The 13,723-nt window shown below is 35.0% G+C and overlaps 1 protein-coding gene across 12 annotated transcripts in view; it reads right to left on the bottom strand.

Moving 5' to 3' along the window:
- PICALM (phosphatidylinositol binding clathrin assembly protein) overlaps nucleotides 1-13,723 on the bottom strand; it is a 106,800-nt gene that overhangs the window by 30,487 nt on the left and 62,590 nt on the right. For all 12 annotated transcript variants that reach the window (XM_049889609.1, XM_049889612.1, XM_049889614.1 and 9 more), the window contains exons 8-12: nucleotides 12,765-12,806; nucleotides 9,366-9,451; nucleotides 8,005-8,128; nucleotides 7,308-7,444; nucleotides 4,725-4,828 (exon numbers count right to left, since the gene is read on the bottom strand). In XM_049889609.1, coding sequence (XP_049745566.1) covers nucleotides 4,725-4,828; nucleotides 7,308-7,444; nucleotides 8,005-8,128; nucleotides 9,366-9,451; nucleotides 12,765-12,806 — 493 coding nt within the window. The remainder of the gene's footprint in view (nucleotides 1-4,724; nucleotides 4,829-7,307; nucleotides 7,445-8,004; nucleotides 8,129-9,365; nucleotides 9,452-12,764; nucleotides 12,807-13,723) is intronic.

Here is a 13,723-nt window from a genome sequence, read left to right as displayed (position 1 = left end):
AATCAAAGACGAGATGACAACCCTGTATTTCTAAACAGCAGCCTCTTATCTATGTTAGTCTTGTTTTGGGCCTTCACTGAATAATACTGCGGTACCTTCACAGTATTAGGCATTATATTTTACTGTAAGACTGCATGATTGAACAATGTGAAGGAAGTAATGGTCTAAGGACCAATGTAGGCACTCTTTCCTTAAAGTCAGTAAATTAAAGTGTTCAACAAACCCAAATTCAGCTGTTTGAGAAAGGGAACTATCAAGAAAATAGTTAGGTCATGGGTTCAAGCACAAAAATCTTTTTGATAAAACTTCCATTTTTGTATCAAATGAGAACCTTTCTAGGAATTAAGCATTCCTATGGAACATTATATTCACATCCAAAAGTTCTACGAAAGTTTCAAAATATGCTGATATACTACTCAAACTCAAACGATCATGTTTCAACGTATTTCTCACTCATCCACTCCCCAACGAAATGGAATAAGGGGAAAAAAAGAATCAGAAAAACTAATTCAGAAATAGTCAGATACAAGAGTTAGTTTTTTGTACAAAAATAAAAATGTAACAAAGGCCACTCTAATCCCTGCTTACATAAGAAAGCAGCTCCATGAAGTTTAGTGATGACCAGTTAGGTTCAAAGTACTGTTTTTAGATACTTAATGGTGGCAGTTTTTAACATCCATTATAATTTTGTTGGGCAAGTAAGAAAGACAAAACATCTCTCTAGCCTTCCATATAAAAGAAGCCATGAGAGAAGTTCACCTGAAAAAGAGAACATGCATTTCTTTAAGAGATGCATTTAAATAAACAGACATGTTTGGGAAAGGTAACTAGTTATCTGCTGTTCTATTAATTGCTACTGTTTTATCCAAGCACCTAATTTCAATAATCTCCTATTGTGTCAAGTATCCTCGAGGGAATATACATAAATCTGTAAACACATGTATTTTTAATCAGCCAATAAGGAAAACCAGTTTTGAATCTATTTGACAGAACACTATAGATAATCTAAATGATGTTAATTTATCAGTGACAGATTGACACTATATTACAAATAAGAAAACAAATTCAATGAGAAATAATAATCACGTTCCAGCTATTGCAACTTAAACCCTACCTAAGTTGGCAACTCTACCCTAAATCCTTTAAACTTTTTAAGGTAGTTTTTTTTTTCACATTATTTTTCTCATTATTCTTTAAAAGTTTATTTTTATACTACACTAAAAAAAAAAAAAAAAAAAAAAACCCGCTGCCGTCAAGTCGATTCCAACTCATAGTGACCCTATAGGACAGAGTAGAGCTGCCCTGTAGAATTTCCAAGAAGCGCCTGGCGGATTTGAACTGCAGACCTTTTGGTTAGCAGCTGTAGTACTTAACCACTATGACACCAGGGTTTCCTATATAGTCATTTAAAAATAATCCAAAAATTTAAAACCAAGATTAAAATAACACCACAGTCATTATTATCATCTTGAAGTAATAACAGCCTGATAGCTACATTTATACAATAGAAAATGAATTTTTTTTTTTGTAGAAAATGTTATGTGTATCATGCACAACATGACACAAGCAAAGCAAATTAAGGCTCAGAATGGATCATTCTATTTTACTTGACTTAAAATTTGAAATCCTAAAATATGTTAACAGTGCACAGAGCTGATAACTACTGTGTATTTTTTAGATCTGCTGTAACTCAGAGTTTTCGGGGTGATAAAAACATAAGTCTTCTCAGATATTAGTATTCAACCAAGTGCTTGCTTAGACTCCAGACCATTTCTTGAAAGACCAAAGGCTCATTAATAATGCAATGAGGGAAACAGGAGAGCTTGTGTTCTCATGTCCATTTTTAGGTGGAATCTTAAAATGTCTTTCATGTAAGCATACAAACTGTTCTTCCCTTAACTCTACCTTATCACTAACCTGATGGGAATACACATTATTTCTCTGGTGTTTATGATAATAAAAGTAAATATCGGGTCTGTTATTAGCATTTATTTTTAGTAAATGAAAGCAAGAGAAGCCTAGAATAAGATTTTAGAATTGCCAAAAATATCATACCTATGCCTTGTTATAGCTACAAGATCAGCATGATACAAAATGTTACATATTTAAGGTGTTCAGGTAAATGGTTAATTTCAAAATGCATTTAGGAATTCACTGTTATTATCAAAAGTTTTTTATATATGAGATTTATTTCATTACCTCAGTCTAATTTAATTTTAAAAATAAAATCTTAATCTGAATGTCACAGACATGAACAATATACTGACTGAATTAGGAAGCATTAAAAGTACTTCAGTTAAAATACTATTCAGCTATCCAATCATTCAGCAGTCAAAACCCTGAAATTACTGACAACTTAGAAGTATCTTCACATGAAAGTGAAGACAGGTTTTAATCATGCTTAAATTGAGGGGATCATAGTCAAGATCACATTCCTTTTCCCATAAGCAATGGTAAGCTTTTGGAAAAATAATGGCATAATTGCTTTTGCCTCTGCTCTCACTGTACTGATTTATACTCTTAACACTTTTAGCAGTCTTATTCATATACAGCAAGCTGAATGTTAAAATATGGGACAATTTTTTATGAAAACAGCACATAAAGCAAAATAACCTAAAAGAGAAAAATAAAACGTATGATTAAATATATTCAAACATGTTTATTCACATACAACTACTATAATTTTTTCTACTAACAGGACATAGACAAACTTACAGACTGAAATTACTTAAAATTGTTCTACAGTCTATCCACCTTAATATATGAGCTCAACAATTCCAAGCATAACTTTAACTTGTCATTGTTAGAGTTCATCGTACATGATGTCCAGCCAAAACATTTAAGAATTTTACAGTTCAGTTTATTTGAAATATTATATTAGTTCTCAGTAAGCCTTGTAAAATTTCTAATTTATTTAGAAAAACAAATTTTTATCCTTAGTTTTAGAAAGACTACATTTGATAAATTAAAAAAAAAAAGGAAACCACCTAAAACTGCTTAAATGGTCACATTAATTCCACTAACCTTTTCTAAAGCAATTCACAATAAGGCAGAAAATAAGTATGTAATGTGTCAGCAGATTAAAAATCCTAAAATCAGGACATATCATTTAGATATTAAAAAACTGCTTTCTTAACCTAAATTTGCAATCTAGAGTTCATTCTGAAATAATTTAAAATCTTTATTGACTTTAAACTATCATACCATTTTTAGTAATTATAGACTTAGCTAAATTAAACTAACCTTGAGTCAGTTAATTTTTACCAAGTTAAGGCTCATAAAAGTAGTCTAAAAATCTAGTGTTTCCCTAAAGTTTCACTATCCCTGTTCCTTGTCCCATCTTGAAATAGAGGTAACTTTTCCAGAAAAACAGAAAATGCGCATTCATTCAACAAATATTTACAAAGCACCTACTGTATGTTAATATTGTAGTCACTGAAGACATAGTAGTGAACAAAATATTAATAAAATCCTGCTTTCAGAGCTTACAATCTAGTACACAGAATTCAGTCTTAAGTAATTAAGTACAAAAAATAACCAAAAAAACCTTAAATGCTCAAATCCTAACAATAAAGATTTAAAAAGCCTCATCTATAAACCGTAAAAACTCAGAACAATTTCTCTTTGCTACGATAAGTAAGCCTATCAATTCAGATTTTACATGTGAACCAATATAAATTCTAAGGTAGCTTGCCACTCTCTACTTAGACAGTGTCCTTCTTTCCCAAAATATCTTCTTCCTCTCCCAAACAATTTTTGGGTGTTTAAAAAATAATTCATCAATCAAAAAGCAAATTCATTGCTGTTGAGTTGGTTTCAACTCATAGTGACCCTACAGGACAGAGTACAACTGCCCCACAGGATTTCCAAGGTCAGAAATCTTTATAGAAGTAGTCTGCCACATCTTTTTCTCGCAGAGCAGCTGGTGGGTTCAAACTACCAACCTTTTAGTTAGCAGCTGAGCACTTTAACCACTGCGCCACCAGGGGTTCTTAAAATAATACATACACACATACAAACAGAAGTACCAAAACCAAGCAAAAGAGACTATCTGAAAATGTACTAAATTTCCAAGTAAAACTGCTTAAATGTTGACACGAACTAGGCTTTCCTCCTTCAACGAAGCAAGGAAACTAAATGACATGGTCACATTAAGATCAAAAAACTACCCAAGGGCAATAAACATTCTTGATAGTACTGGCAGAAAACTCCTTGAATATTAAAATCTGATAAGTTTAAATTAAATCAACATTTTAAATACAAAAGTTTGTCATGAGATTCCCAGTCAGAACACGGTTCATTGTATGATAACACCATCTGTGTTTTACTAGAACCTTATTTATTATATACTTAAACAAGATGAGTTTTTCCTCCTCAAATAATTTTCTTTTTTTTATCCAATAGTAAAATAGCCAATAGGCATCTTCTGATTATGGAACAGGACCCCAATATTGAAAGAATGATTTTATACTTGCACATATTTGGTCCTTTGTCTTACATTTCATTTCATCTTTATTAAACCTCATTTCATAATGTAATCTAAATTCCAAAATTACATTTGTAAATTAATGAAAATGTCTTTAAGGAACAAACTTATTTCATCACCATCTTAATATTTCTCAATTTCTTAAGCATCAAGTGTAACGAAACACACTCGAAATAATTAAACACTACAGAACGGGGAGGAGAGACGGCTATACAAGAAAGAATTCATTAATGCTTACCTCCCCACGTACTTGCTACCTGAGAAGCAGTTGACATAGAATGTACAGAGGGGTGAAAAGTTGGCTGCTGCAAATCAAGCAGATCATTTGGCAGCTTTGAAGTGCTACAAAGATATTTCGAAAATATTTATTAGGTAAATGTTGCCACATTTGCCACCATCCCCAAATAAAAACATTAAAAAGATAAGTAAGAAAAAAACTCAATTACACAAATCTCAAAATGAGGAAGTTTCAGTGAGATAATAATTACACACTCCTCATGTAACAGCCTATTTCCAAGGAGGCCTAGAAAAAATATTCAAGCACCATACACAGAGTTCAGATAACAAAAGCCCTTCTTGAAAAGATCAAGGGTTTCCCCAGGAAAATTCAGATTTCCTCACTGAAATAAACTTAAACAACATGATTATAAAATATAAAACATCATGACAATTAGAATTTTTTCCTATTTTTAATCTTCAAAGAACTTGAATCACATTTACAATATCAATGCCCCTAATAAAGTAAAACATCCTTTTAACCTCACCTGCACTGCCTTTATAACCAAACAACGTATCGATAATACAGGGAGAAAATTATACGTGTATATATGGTACAAGCTCATAACAGAGCCACCCCATTGCACACCTCCAGGGGACACTATTTACATATTATATTCCTCACCCCATGGCTTTTAAGTGATTAAGGAATATCAACCCAAAAAAAGATGCCAGAAAGAGGCTGTTTTAGGCCTGTAATTAGCAAACTAAATAGCGGTATCCTGGCATAGGTAATTTTTATCTTACATACACTCAATAAAAGAAGTTTTGAAGACATGTCTCTTAGATGTAAAATAGTTTTATACATAAACTCATTATATAAAAATACTTTAAAATTTTTCTTAGTGAGAAAGATGTGTACCTTAAGTTTAGATATGAAAAGTACAGATCTATCATTCATCTATTCCCTGCATCTATGAAAAGGTATATTACAAACTACATATTTAAACAATATAATCTTGCTGAGCATAGTTTTTTAAAGCCTTTAAGCCTGACTTAAAACAGAAAAATCTCCTGTCCAAAAATTTCCTAGTCAATCAGAATTTCTTAACATTACTTCATCTCAATATTACAGATATACACCCATTTCCCACTTATCAGCATGGTTAGGTTCTAAAGACCAGGTTGTTACGCGAAATATAAGTGGGACTTGTGTTTCCCAGACATCAAGCAGCAGCACATATAAGTGGGGCACCAGTAGCCCAAGAAACCTGAGAAGTCAAAAGCTTAAGTGGATCTTATATCTTCCATCACGGCCAGTGTTAACTCTTGCCTCACACCTTGACATTTGTTACTGCCAGACATATGTCATTAATGTGCAAAATAATCAGATAGCAGATTTTTTACTATTGTTGTAAAAGCAAAATGTCGGATAACGAGACAGTCGGTAAGGGAGAGTAAGTGTAATTACAAATGCATTTGGGAAAAATAGAGAATGTAAAATAAATATTATTTAAACGGGCTGTTAAGATTTGTCCTGCCATTCTAACTCCACTATCTAAAGGGGTGCAATTTTTTAGTATATAAGTGAAATAAAACAGTCAGATTAGTTCTTTATCCAATAATATGTTTTATCCTCAAACATTCAACATTCTTCCCATTTATCTTTCCTAAACCAGAATTCTTTTCAGGTACCCAAGATGCGAATGTGCCTCTTACTAGGTTCAGTAGGGATTAAAGAAAGCAGCTTCCAAAAAAACAAAAACCTGAAAGAAAAACACAAACCTAAATTCAACAAACACACACTAGGATTTCAGGGAAGAGACAGCAATTCAGAACACATGGAGCAGGCAGCAGCTGAGTTAGTAAAACTTACACTGAGATGCAACAAGAGTCAACAGGCAGTAGGGAACTTTTTAAGGCCTAGTTAATAAATAGCGACAACAACAAAATCAAAGGAAAAAACCCTACCACGCTCTATGGATCTCTTATATGCCAACCACTGTGCTAAATTCTAGTCACCTGGGAGCTTATTAGAAATAAAAATTCTTGACCTTCAGCCTAGACTTACTGAATCAAAAACTCTGAGGGTGGGGCTGAGAAATCTGTGGTTTAATACACCCTTTGGGTAATTCTGATGCTTAATTTTTTAGCAAAGATTAAGAACACTGATCTAGACCATACATTATCTCATTTGGAATCTGAGATCTTAAAAAAGTTTAAAAGTAATAAAGCCAGGATTCAAACCAGAGCCTGGCTTCCAAATTTCTATTTTCAAACATTATGAGGTAAAAAAAATAGGACAGGTGAAAAAAGTCAACTGTTCTAATTTGCCTGGAAATACTAGAGATCCATTGTTAAGTAGCTTAAATCAGACAAGATTATTAAGAGTTGGTCTGGTAGGCTTCAATACTGAAGAAACTTGGCAACAAAGCTCTGGTACTGTGTTCCAGATTACATTTAGGTATTATACTACCACCATTTATCACCACTTCCTGTGCTTATGATTATAAAATTACACATCAAAGCAAACCCGCAAAGCTTTGCAAATTTTCTATTATAAGACTTTTAACCTAAATATTCAAAAGTTTAACCTCTCACCTACCTATTAGAAGAACTAGGGGTAGAAAATATGTCAATGGCTGGTGCAGTCATTATGCCTCCTGCTGAGGTGGACACAGGAGAGGCTGCAGTTGTTAAAGAGGTATGAGGTTTCTTTGCAAGTTCTTTTAGTCGCTGTTCCTATTGAAAGAAAGCATTTTCTCATTTTGCTTTGATAAAACCCACTGCCGTCGAGTAGATTCTGACTCATAGCGACCCTATAGGACAGAGTAGAACTGTCCCATAGAGTTTCCAAGGAGTGCCTGGTGGATTTGAACTGCCGACCTTTTGGTTAGCAGCCATAGCACTTAACCACTATGCCACCAGGGTTTCCTTTTTTGCTTTGATAGCAGAAAGGTATTTGCTAGCCGTTTTATTCAGTCATTCATTGTTAAAACGAAAAACCAAACCAAACCCACTGTCGTGGAGTCAATTCACTGAGACCCTAGAGGACAGAGCAGAATTGCCCCACAGGGTCCCAATGAGCACCTGGTGGATTCAAACTGCTGACCTTTTTGTTAACAGCCGAATTCTTAACCACTACGCCACCAGGGTTTCCATTTGTTGTCAGGATGAAAAATTAAGACTACTCAGTTTTACTTCATTTAGATACCTTTACATTAAATACTGCCATTCCTGTATAGACTTTTACTTTCTGAACACCACTTGTTTTTTCAAATAAAGAGAATGTATACACCTACCTTTAAAGCTTTTAAACGGGCCTGTTCTTCCTCTAACGCTGCCTGCTTTTCCCTTTCATCCACTTTGGTTAGAGATAGGCCAGTGCTTGCCAAGGAAGAGACTGCATTAGAAAGTGTTGTCGCCCTAGGGTAATTGGACACAGGTAATTTGGCTTTTTGCCAAACACATTACAGCACAAACAAGTCATGAAATGGTCTGTCAACCTTGCCGTGGCTAGGCACTATAATTCTGAACTTAACCCTGGAGTCAAAACGAGTACTTCAGATGAAATATTCTACCCATTGACCTACAGAGTTATAACAATTAGAACAATGCTGATTTACATGCAGAGTCACTGCTTTTCTAAATAAATGTTAGACTGTGGAAAGGGTTCACCATAGGGTGGGGGACACAGCTGCTTCTATGCCCCAAGAGAGAACCAATTGGGAAAGCGCTCATATACTCCCCGAGGAAAGCCCTGACAGGTAAGAACTACCGAGTTTCTTACATACTAACTGAGGTAAATCAGTGTATTTTAATTTCTTGGATATATTTTTCATTCCTTTTCAGATGACTGGGCTTTATCGTTTTGGATTTTCTAAAAATTTACTAAAAAAATTCAAAAAATACATCCAGAGTTAAAGGTAAGTATTAAAATCTGGTAATGACATTTTAACAAGTATAATTTCCTTTACAAAATACTTCAGTGCTGCTTAAAGAAAAAAAAAGTTCTGAAACAATAATAAAAAAGTCTGAAAAGAAGCAAAGGAAAATTCCCTTTATACTTTATACAAACCCTCCGCTCATACTCGTAAAAAGAAATTTTATTAAGAAAACATCAAAATTACTCAAGTCACTACCCAAAACAAAAATCATGTTCACAAGGCAAATACAACAGGATTTTTGTTACTTACAATATTGCTAGGTTAACTGGTCTTAGTCTTGGAAATCAACTCAAAGCCTAACAGGCTGCATAAAACATGTCAATAACCAACCACATGAAATAGCATTAGAAAAAGAAGGTAAAACTTGGTGTTAGACATTCTAGGTTTGGAGCTGAGCATTACCAATGCATACTTCACAGGGCTATTGTGAGAGCTAATCGAATTAATGCAAAGGCATCTTATAATTATGAAGCACCATACAAATTAATGTATTTTATCAAGTTTAAGAGAAATTTTGATACTATGAACACAATTCTAAACCAAGCAGTCAGTATCAACTTCTTAAGTGAGACTGACATTTATTGAGGTCACGATTATTCTAAAAGTTTACATGCATTAACCCATTTAATCCTGGCAGCAACTCTATGAAGTTGGGACTCTTAGAACTTGAGCTGGATCCTTCTATTCCCGCTCTTTGCTTACAAAGAATAATGTACCTGCTTGCAGCTGTAGAGTCTTTGATTTTCTTTCCTTCCAAGGAAGCTAAATGTTGTTCCAAAGCATCAAGAAGGCTGCTAGGGGCCTGAAATGGTACAAATATTAAGAATTTCATGAAAATCAGGACATCAGTCAAAATAAATGAAACGTAATCTAACATAGAAAAGCAACAAAAATATTCAATTAGATATGTTCTTCATGTACTAATTAACAGTAGGGTTTTAGCTACTTAATAAGAATGACAATCTGAATTTTATTACATAAGCATGACCTAGTTACACCACACACCTAGTTAGAGGTATTAATAAATGTAATATATACACTGAACTGATTGGTTTAAAGTCAAGAAAGGTGTGCGTCAGGGCTGTATTCTTTCACCATACCTATTTAATCTGTATGCTGAACAAATAATCCGAGACGCTGGACTATATGAAGAAGAACGGGGCATCGGTACTGCAGGAAGACTCATTAACAACCTGCGTTATACAGATGACACAACTTTGCTTGCTGAAGGTGAAGAGGACTTGAAGCGCTTATTAAGGAAGATCAAAGACCACAGCCTTCAGTATGGATTACACCTCAACATAAAGAAAACAAAAATCCTCACAACTGGACCAATGAGCAACATCACGATAAACGGAGAAAAGACTGAAGTTGTCAATAATTTCATTTTACTTGGATCCACAATCAACAGCCATGGAAGCAGCAATCAAGGAGATTCATTGCATTACGTAAATCTGCCACAAAGGACCTCTTTAAAGCGTTGAGGAGCAAAGATGTCACCTTGAATACTAAGGTGCGCCTGACCCAAGCCATGGTATTTTCAATCGCATCATATGCATGTGAAAGCTGGATAATGAATAAGGAACACCAAAGATGAATTGACGCCTTTGAATTGTGGTGTTGGCAAAGAGTATTGAATATACCATGGACTGCCAAAAGAACGAACAAATCTGTCTTGGAAGAAGTGCGGCCAGAATGCTCCTTAGAGGCAACGATGGCGAGATTGCGTCTTACATACTTTGGACATGTTGTCAGGAGGGATCAGTCCCTGGAGAAGGACACCATGCTTGGCAGAGTACAGGGTCGGGGGAAAAGAAGAAGACCTTCAACGAGGTGGATTGACACAGTGGCTGCAACAATGAGTTCAAGCATAACAACGATTTTAAGGATGGCACAGGACCGGGCAGTGTTTCGTTTTGTTTTGCACAGCGTCGCTATGGGTCGGAACCGACTCAACGGCACCTAACAACACCATAATACGCTGAAAACTGTAAAACACTGGAAGAAATTAATGAAGACCTAAATAAATGGAAAGATATCCTTTGTTCACAGATTAGTAGACTTAATACTGTTGTCAATACTACTCAAAGCAATGTACAGATTCAACATAATCCGTATCAAAATTCCAACAGCGTTTTTTGCGGAAATACAAGTCAATCCTCAAATTTACGTGGAATTGCATAGGCCCCCAAAAGCCAAAGCAATCTTGAAAAAGAGTATCAAAGCAGGAAGACTCACAGTTCCTAATTTAAAAATTTTCTACAAAACTAAAATAATCAAAGTAGTGTGGTACTAGTACAAAGACAGACATATAGGGCAATGGAATAGAATTGAGCGTCCAGAAATAAATCCAGACATCAAAGGTCAACCAGATTTCCACACAGAAAAGAATGAAGTTGGACCCATATTTCACACCATATACAAAAACTAACTCAAAATGGATCAATGACCTAAATAGAAGAGCTAAAATCAAAAACTCTTAGAATAAAACATGAAGCATTAAGACCTAGTTTTAGACAGCGGATTCTAAAGATATGCCACCAAAAGCATAGACAATAAAAGACAAAATAGGTAAACTGGACTTCATGAAAATTAAAAACTGTCGTGCATCAAAGGACTTTATCCTAAAGGGAAGAGACTATCTACAGAATGGGAGAAAATATTTCAGAACCATATATCTAATAAGGGTTTAATATCCAGAATACATAAAGAACTCTCGCAACTCAACAACAAAAAGACAAATGACCCAATCAAAAATGGGCAAAGGACTTGAATAGACATTTCCCAAAGAAGATATTCAAATGGCCAAAAGCACATGAAAAGACGCTCAAAGAAGTTAGTCATTAAGGAAATGCCAATCAAAACCATAAGAAGATACCACTTCACATCCACTTTCCTGGGAAGTACAAAAGGTTAATGGGCTTGACTGCTAACCAAAAGGTTGCAGGTTCAAATCCACCCAGAGACACCTCAGAAGAAAGGCCTGGTGATCTAATTCCAAAAAAATCTGCCATTAAAAACCCTACAGAGCACATTTATATTCAGACACACATGGATTGCCATGAGTTGAAACTGACTCAACAGCAACTAGTTACTAGTTTGTATCATGCACCGTGCTAGGTGCTAAGGAAACAACAGGGAGCAAGGCAACAAGTTTCTTAACTAATACTCCTATCTGAGCCAAACAGCCAAAGCAGAAAACTTAAAAAAGAGAGAAAAAAAAAATCCTGCATAAAATAACTCTCTACCAATAGTATAGCAAAAAAAAAAAAAATTTTTTTAGCATTATTCTCTAAGTTGTTTTTGAAGGATTTATTTTTCAGGGGGGTGAATAACAGGAATATAACCATATATAAAGAATTCTGTCTTAGTTACGTGCTTCTGTAACAGTTATCGTGTGCTGCTAAGTTCAGTTTCTGAAGGCTTTATTTTTCGGGGGGGGGGGAATAATGGGAATATAATCATATGTAAAGGATTCTGTCTTAATTATCGTATACGGCTATAACAGAAATACCCCAAGTGAGTGGCTTTAACAAATTTATTTTCTCCCAGTTTAGAAAACTAGAAATCGAAATTCAGGATGTTGGCTCTAGTGGAAGGCTTTCTCTCTCTCTTGGTTCTGGAAGAAGGTCCTTGTCTCTTAGAGCTGATGCTTCTAGGTGATCTTCATGTGGCTTAGCATCTCTCTTCCCCCATTTCTACTCTACTCACTTGTTTAATCTCTTTTATATCTCAAAAAAGACTGACTCAAGATACAGCACATACTAATTCTGCTCATTAACGTAACAAAGAAATTCATTCCCAAATGGGCTTATACCCACAGGCATAGAGTTTAGGAAGGACACAATTCAGTCCACATCACAAGCCTCATGTTCTTGGCTTAAAACCCCAATAAATTAAAGAAGATGGTATGGCTGTCGCTAGCTATACAACATGAGAGGAATAGATAATTTTATCTAGTCATAATATTACAAAAATCTTCAGCAATATATCAAAATGTTAAAATCTGTCAACTTATCTCCTTGATGATAGGAACTGTGTATCAGTCATCTTTGTATCCCGGCACCTAGACGTACACAATAGACAGTGAACTGATACTGTAACAATACACTTACCTGTGAAAGGTCTGGTATATCACCTCTGTCAATTCCAACTTGCTGTAAGAAGAAGCAGTATTGCATTTAATAATTATGATTAAGATGTTTTATAAATAAAATTTAGGAAAATTACATTTATGGGCAGTACTATGAACCATATTTTAGACAGACATCTTAAAAAATCAGAAGAAAGTTTAATCTCCAAAGATTTCATTCAATATTTCCAATGGCTCAGATGCTATTTGATAGCTCTAAAAGTTGTAGCAGGAGGGGAACTAGAGTTAGACATTCAACAGGACTATTAAGTTACTGTCACCATGTCTTCTGAGCATCTATATAAGCTATCTTAACACAATCTGAAAAATCCATCTGTTCTATGTGTCACATGACAAAAACAATGGTAGGAGTGGGAAAGGCTGGCCATTAATAAGTTCCTTACAGCACAAGAAGCAGGTAAGGAACCAACCTGTGACATTAGTTTTGTCTCTCTTCACAAAATATGCTTTCCCTGGCAACCACCATAAGATAACACTTTTTAAAATCTCGTGTTCAGTCAGGCAGGCTAGAGGTTCTTATACAAGTACCAGGATATAACTGACTTAGCACCCAAATCAGTCCCAACACACTTTCATGATGCTTAGGCACTAGGTGATTTCCAAGAAAAAAGATAAAATCTGTTCCTACCTATTTTAGCACCCAAATCAGAAAACTGTTTTCCTTCTTGTGGCTATACGTCATTTGCTACTCATTCTCTCTACCTTTTCCCAAGCTCTCAGGGGCCAGTTCCAGAATGATGTCAGACTAATTCATACTAAGATGTTAATAGCTAATCACTGCCTAGGACATTGGTCCCACTGAATGTATTTGAAGAGGGTTACTCTTGCCTTTACTCCAAGAGCTAAGGCCTCTTAACAACGAAACTGCCAAGTCCAAAGATAGCCTCATGATTGAATGTTTTAGGGCAGGAGGTCTTCATA

The sequence above is a fragment of the Elephas maximus genome, chromosome 7 (assembly GCF_024166365.1).
Source record: "Elephas maximus indicus isolate mEleMax1 chromosome 7, mEleMax1 primary haplotype, whole genome shotgun sequence".
Classification (NCBI taxonomy): domain Eukaryota; kingdom Metazoa; phylum Chordata; class Mammalia; order Proboscidea; family Elephantidae; genus Elephas; species Elephas maximus.
Note: the sequence above shows the minus strand (reverse complement) of the source record. Positions and strands in the feature narration are given on the sequence as shown.